We start from the raw sequence: 7,454 nt of genomic DNA, 5'->3' as shown, positions 1-7,454 counted from the left end.
AGGGTACGGGGGGGAGGTGACAGGCACAGGGCATGGGAGGGGCGACGGGCACGCGGGGGGCTGAGGTCAGGGAAACAGGGCGCGGGGGGGTGACGGGCACAGGGCACCGAGGGGCGACGAGGGTCAACGGACCCGGGGCGCCTGGCACCGCCTCTCCCGTCGGCGCCGGGGGGCGGAGCAGCGACAGCCCGGGCCCAGCCCGGGCCCAGCCCGCGCCCGCCCCCGCCAGCGGCTGCGGCAGGAGCGGCCCGGTGGGCGGGACTTCGCCCGGCCTCGCGAGACGCGGTTTGAAAGGGCGGCGGGCGGGCGCGGCGGCTCTGGCTGAGGCGCGGCCGCGCCATGGAGCTGGCTGCCAGGCCCCAGCCGCGGCTGCTCCGCACCTACACGCGCCGGGGCGCCGGCCTGCGCCGCCTCCCGCCCCCGGCGCCCTGGCTGTCGCCGCCGCAGGACCGCGAGCGGCTCTTCGGCTCCAGCTCCGCCTCCGCCGGCTCGGCTTCCGCCGCCTCGTCCTCCGGCTCCGAGGACCCCGACTTCCAGCCCCCTGGCCCCCGCCGGCCGCGCCGGGGGCCCGCCCGCCGGAGGGGCGGCAGCGCGCGGCCGGCCAAGGAGAACCGGGCCCCCGCCGAGGGCTGCGCCGCGCCCGCCACCCCGCCGGGGAGGCACGTCACCCGCCGGCGCCGCTGGGGGGCGCTCCCGTCGCCGGGGCGCAGGGCGGGGCCCCCCCTGCTCTGCAGCACCCCGCAGCAGCCGGCGCCGGCCGGGGCGGAGAGCCGGCCGCTCCCCGCGGAGGAGAGCATCCTGGGCGGCGGCCAGGAGAACCGCTCCCCCGGCGCTGGGAGGGCGGCCTCGGGCCGGGCCCCCCGCCGACGTCACGGGCCCCCCCGGCCCCTGCTGGCCGAGCTGAGCTCCCTGACGCCGGGGAGCAGCGCGGCGGAGCCCGCGGCGGGGCTGGAGGGCAGCCTGGAGCTCTTCTCCCCGCCCCTGGCCGGGGCCGGCGACCGGGTCTCTCGTGGCCCACAGCGGCCCAGCGCCAGCCCCCTGGCGGGAGACTGGCGGGGCCGGAGCCAGCCGGCGCGCCCAGCATCTCCCCCCGGGGCCCCGAGGCCGCCTGCTTGCCGGTTATCCGAGAGCCGGTGTGTCCTCGTACCCTGCGGAGCCGCCCAGGGGGACTTGATCCAGCTTGTTCCCTCATCATTTCCGGGTAAACACAGACCGTCTGTTCCTACTCGGGGCCAGCCTGTGTCACCCCCTCATAAAACTGTGAGTAGAGATCATGTCCAAAGACTGACCTCACAAAAGGCAGAGAGGGCTCAGCGGACTACACCGGGGCCGTGCCCACTAGAAACTAGCCTAGGCCTGCAGAAACGTGCTAGCTGTCCTGGGGCTGCACTGCCCATTACGGGGAAGCCCCATGTCCTGGTACAAGGTAATACCAGTCCTGATGAGCCACATGATGATTTGAGAGGAAGCTCTCAGAAAAGGAGCTGGAACCTTAGCACAGACAAAAGCAGACACCACCTTCAGCCCTTGGTGGTCTTAAGCTCTCAAGTGGTACCAAACTGGTTGACTGCTAATAATAAGAAGTTGGATGCTTGGCCCTCCTGGAGGGAAAACGATTGTCAGCAGCCAGTTTCCCCCTCTGCCTTGTCTGTAATCTCAGAAAAGAAGTCCAGAAGAAGCAAGGTCATTCCCAGAGATGGTGGTAGAGGCACCAGTAAAAAGGCCTGTATCAGTGGGTTCAGCTCCAGCCGATGGGGGAAACAGGCAAGGCGCCGCCCAGTCAGACGCAAGAATTCAAAAACTCCATGGCAGCAGGCTGATGGCTCCTTCTTTCAAGAACAAATGAGGCAAAGAGGAATGGAGAAAAATGCCCTAGAGATGTCGTCGTCTTTTCTGTGTGACTTTTCTTTCCTTAATGACTCCCAGTGGTGGGCCAGGGCTCGAGCATCTCTCTCTCTTCACAAGAAAAAGAAAGTTTCCACTGAGGAAAGTGCCTGTGGCAGCATCCCTTGTACTCCTTCCTCCAAATCTCAGCTTGCAGGGTACCATAAATCCCTGTTCATTCAAAGTGTCGGCTACTCTAACTGGCCCAGTTCCTCCGTGCTCCTGCTGACTCCCATGAAGTCCCATTCTGTTCTGGAGGTGATGCTTACAGATGCAGAGAAGGTGTATGGGGAATGCCAGCAGGAGGGTCCTATCTCCTTTGAGGAATGTATTCCCCCAGATAAGATGAAGAACTGTTTGAAGATTGGGGAAGGAGTATTTGGGGAGGTGTTCCAAACGAACAGTGAGAAAGGAGCTGTGGCTTTAAAAATCATTCCTGTTGAGGGGACTGAGAGGGTCAATGGAGAAGCTCAGAAGAGCTTCAGTGAGATCTTGCCAGAGATGATAATCTCAAAGGAGCTCAGCCTTTTATCTCAGGAGGTAGAACACAGGACTGTAGGGTTCATTGACTTGTACTCTGTGCACTGTGTCCAGGGGGCATATCCCAAGCATCTTCTGAAAGCCTGGGACAAATATCATGAACTGAATGGATCTGAAAATGACCGGCCCGACCTGTTTGGAGAAGAGCAGCTGTTCATGATCCTGGAATTTGAATTTGGAGGCAATAACTTGGAGAATATGAGGAATCAGCTAAATTCAGTGGCAACAGCAAAAAGCCTGCTGCATCAAGTTACTGCTTCCTTGGCTGTGGCAGAGGAGGGACTGTACTTTGAGCACAGAGACTTGCATTGGGGGAATATTCTGGTGAAGAAAACCAACTTGAAAGAGCTCCGTTATACTTTGAATGGAGCAGTTTATACAATCCCCACGAAAGGAATTCATGTGAACATCATAGATTACACCCTGTCTAGGATGGAGAAAGATGGGTTAACGGTCTTCTGTGATATTTCTACTGACAAAGAGCTGTTCCAAGGAAGAGGTGACTACCAGTTTGATATCTATAGGCAGATGAAAGAAGAGAATTCCAACAACTGGGCTGACTATCACCCCCATAGCAACGTCCTGTGGCTGCACTATTTGGCAGATAAACTTCTGAAAGAGGTAAACTACAAAAGAAAGCTATCATCATCCTCTGCCTTGAAAGGCATACATAAACAGCTCCGAAAGTTCCACAGAGAAGTCCTGAACTTTACCTCTGCAAGTGATGTTCTGCTCAATAGCAGCCTTTTCCACTGATCGAAATGGACCTTTGAATGAGTGATCACAACATGATGTCCTTGTACTGTCACTCCCTTTGCTGTATTTTTGGAATACTTAAACATTGGCACATTTGGCATGGTGCAGATGGTAAATGACCTCTTATGTCCATGAGTTGAATAATTTCTAAGTGTTCAGCTAAAATAAGTGAAGATCCATTATTGCAAAAAAAAAAATTGAAACATTTCACAGTTGAAATATTAAAAATGGTTCTACATATGTTAAGTCCTTATTTTGAACTTTAAGCTCCTTTGCCACTTTTAGATCATTAAAACTGATGACTTAAATAAGCTACAGTAAAATCTAGCCTACTTTTCATTTCTCACATTGGAAAATGAAGACCTGACCTAATATTGCTAATACATTTGAGGCATTCCCTTATAAAAAATGTGGTTTTTTGTTTTTAATTAGCACTTGTATAGACCCAGCTTTAACACATGCTCTTAGGTTGGCAAACTTCCTAGATTAGCAGAATGAATTTGACAGGTTACAATATGTAAACCTTGAAATAGAAAATTAGAGAAAATACTCCTGGATGCTGTAGGAAAACCCTGCTTGAATATGTTTTATCAGTAAGGCTATGATTTTGTCATGGATATTTTTAGTAAAAGTGATGGACTGGTCATGGGCAATAAACAAAAAAATCACAGAAGCTGTGATCTGTCCCTGACTTTTACTAAAAACATCCCTGACAAAATGGGGAGGGAGAAGGGTTCAGCACCCTGTCTGTGTCCCTCCCAACCCCCCGCAGTGGCTGGGAGCTGCAGAGACCCCATTGCCCAGTGGCCCCTGCCGCCCTGTGGGGGGTGGGGGTCCCCCACCACCCATAATGGCAGGGGAGCTCTGGGGAGGCATCCATGGCCACTGAGCAGCTCGGGTCCCTCTACCATGCACCACCATGGTCACCACCAGTGGCAGCAGCCAGTCAGTTATGGGTCCTGCTACCTGCAGCTGCAAGAGGGTCCTTGGAGGCTGGGTCCCCTGATGCCTGCAGCAGCTGGTCAGCTGTGGGGGCTCCCAATGTCACGGAGGTTGCTGGAGATCACAGATTCCACAACCTCCACGACAATCTTACCTTTATTTATCAGTAAGGGTCTAAACCTGCTCTCCTGAAAGTCTGTGGAACAGGAATTGCACGTTGAAAAAGTTTAAAAAAAAAAATACCTGTGTTCTTGTTATATTTTTTGTGTTTGTAATAAGATTCTTTTGTATGCTGATAGGAACCAAAATCTGTAACGTAATTTGAGCTCCAAAGCGGTTTTCCCCATTGATCTACGAAAGCAAATGCACATGAGAAAGGGTGAACAGTTGGCCCTAAAAAATCCAGCTACATCGATGTTATTAACTTTGTACCTACATGAAAGGAACTCCTTGTTCTCAGAGTGTCCTTGACTAACATTCACATATACCACTGGAGTTGGCCTGCAGACAAAAAGATAAATCAAACTAAATGGATCTTGCATTGTTATTGCTGCAAATTAGTTCACGCTGTAACTGATAGAGACATATCCCTCAAATAGAAGGAAAGTTATCACACATCCAGTTTTAGTGAAAGTCATGTTTATCTACACTTATTTTAAAGGGAAATAATCTTGAATCTATTTAAATAGTTTCAGGTACTAGAGAGAAAAGGAGTACTTGTGGCACCTTTGAGACTAACCAATTTATTTGAGCATAAGCTTTCGTGAGCTACAGTTCACTTCATCGGTGAGCTACAGCTCACCGCATCACTGCATCCGATGAAGTGAACTGTAGCTCACGAAAGCTTATGCTCAAATAAGTTGGTTAGTCTCTAAGGTGCCACAAGTACTCCTTTTCTTTTTGCAAATACAGACTAACACGGCTGTTACTCTGAAACCAGGTACTAAAGAGGCCCCTGACTTTCCCTGCCAGTTAGGTGGTTTTACTAACTATCACATTTTTTCAATCTCTCCCTCCCCTGGTGATATGTGAGACTCCTACAAAATGGGAACCACCAACTATATGTAGTGTTGTCAAACACACAAAGTAAGAAATCTTAGGATCTATCAATTACAAGAATCACAAGATTACTGTAACAATAGTTGACTGTTTTAAACAATAAGGTTAATTAAAATTTTTGTAGAGGAACAGCAATTCATAAACAACAAATTATGCTATAGTCTTAACAGGGTTCCCCTACTTCACTTTACCTCCAACACAGGTTTGTAAATGTGATGAGAATATCAATAGCACTTGGCTACTCCGTAAGACTTACTTGGTAAGAACTGCACTGAAAGCATATCTGATATCAAGTATGTGTTCTTCAATCAAAAGTAGTGCTATTTTCATTTACACTAAAAATAAAGGGTAAAACAACACATTTAGTTATCTACCTGGTGTGTATATATGGTATATTTATTTTCACTGTCGCTAAAGCTTCTATAGTTTGACATTTGCTGACAGTGACTTTATACAAGGAGAATGAAGAGAATTATTGCCACTGTACAGTCAAGAGCAGCTTTTGCAGAGCTACTAGCGGTCTGAACTCCATAAATATAATATGGTAGGAATTCTGACCTTTCCTTTAGCATTTCCTGTCTCCCCATATTTCAAATACAAGTAGTGTGTGAGCATACAGCAATGCTCACATCTGTCATAGTTAAGGGTGATTCCACATGTGCAAGAAGCTTGCTGGCATGGTAGAAACACGTACAAAAACCTTCCCCTTCAACTATGCTTGCAGTAGAGTTGAAAGGCAAAAATTCCAGATTTAGCTGTCTAAAGTTAGTCAAATAAAATCTTTAGTTTCCTAACATCAGTTTCCTGATTTTCAAAGATGCTGAGCACCTGCTCATTCCTGTGGTCTTATTTTCCACACTTAAGTCCAGCTTTTTAGGTGCTAAATCATAGGTTTATATTCCTATCTTGTTTGAAAATGTTGACAAATGAGTCAAGTACAATTTTGTGCCCATTACTTGGGTATAAATATGGCCTCAGCTTTTTTTATTTTTAAAGGCTTACTTGCCTTCCCCCCAACCCCCTAGAAATCAGTCACAGACTTCCCTCCCCTCCCCCCGCCACCCCCAAAAGAATACGAGAGGATAGCAAAGGACTCTGAAAACCTGCTTTCCCAGGCCCCAGTTAAGTGGGTGGAGGGAATTTAGTACCCACCATACCTTGCCTCCCTAAAATTGATGGGGGCCTCAACAAAAAATCCACTCGGCACATAACTGGGCCTGTGTTTTTGAAAAAAGTATACACTATACACTGTTTTTCCTACTGATGAAGAAGGGGTACTAGGTATCCTTCAGGAAAAAGTAGTAAATCAGGACTCTGCTTAAGTAATAAGTAAATTTGTTGGCTTTCCCATTCTCTCTCTAATTTCCAAAGAGAAAATATAATCCTCAGCTGGTAGGGGAATAATTTGTACATACATGGACATTTCTAAAAGAACGGAGGGACGGATAAGTAGGGTTTCCATGGAACTGGCTCCCACAGGCTGATTAATGGAGAAGTATTAAGGAAATAGGAGGTGACTTATGTTTTCTCTTCTGTCTATAATATGACAAGTGAGAAAGGGCATGTCTTACTTTGTGACGTTAATAGTGATGTTCGCAGTCTTATCTGGAAATAAAGCTTCATCTAATTGCCAAATCACTGAAAAATGTGCCTATTATGAAGAAAGAGATTATTAAACAAAAGAAGCAAAATGAATATATGCAAATTTTTTTTTAATTCTCACTTTGCTACTTTTAAAATAGATTTAGTTGGATAATTTTATTGTCCAACTTTCTCTCCAGTATGTGATACATATGTATCACTATGTATAATGAAAAAACAGCCAAGGAACAGATATATGCCAATAGCTAGTGTGACAGTCAGGGTCCAGACACCCCCAGGGGAAAACAGAGGGTTTAAACTCCCAAAAAGAAGCAGTTAAACCAAATGATTGCATACTATGTTATTTTACTGTAAAAGTATATTGACTATGGTCTTTTACAGAAGCTTTTACTGGTCTGAAACTGATGGTTATCATGAGATATGTATAGAGACTGTGGTTATGAATGTATGTATTTGTGTACATAGAGAACTGTGCTCATAAGCTTTGGCTCCATCTCACAGCAGGGAGGTGAGCAATCAGACAGGGAGAGGCATCTCCCAAGCCAGATGTTTACACAAAACCGGACTCAAGTAACGATTCATTGTACAATCCAGGAACAGAGAAATCATGGGCCATTAGAGTTCGTGGTAAAACACTGAGGCAACTGGGAATTTTCCACTTTTCAATATCT

At 48.2% G+C, this 7,454-nt stretch overlaps 1 protein-coding gene across 1 annotated transcript; it reads left to right on the top strand.

Annotated features, from left to right (window-relative positions):
- Positions 1-303: 303 nt before the first annotated feature.
- HASPIN (histone H3 associated protein kinase) lies at positions 304-3,491 on the top strand. Its single transcript, XM_073315685.1, has one exon. The coding sequence runs from the start codon at positions 340-342 to the stop codon at positions 3,178-3,180; it is 2,841 nt and encodes a 946-aa protein (XP_073171786.1). The 5' UTR covers positions 304-339; the 3' UTR covers positions 3,181-3,491.
- The last annotated feature ends 3,963 nt before the right edge of the window (positions 3,492-7,454 follow it).

Source organism: Lepidochelys kempii, chromosome 17 (genome assembly GCF_965140265.1).
Source record: "Lepidochelys kempii isolate rLepKem1 chromosome 17, rLepKem1.hap2, whole genome shotgun sequence".
NCBI classification, from domain to species: domain Eukaryota; kingdom Metazoa; phylum Chordata; order Testudines; family Cheloniidae; genus Lepidochelys; species Lepidochelys kempii.
Note: the sequence above shows the minus strand (reverse complement) of the source record. Positions and strands in the feature narration are given on the sequence as shown.

Excerpts from the sequence above, each read along its gene's own strand:
- HASPIN (XM_073315685.1), top strand. The coding sequence starts at position 340 with ATGGAGCTGGCTGCCAGGCCCCAGCCGCGGCTGCTCCGCACCTACACG.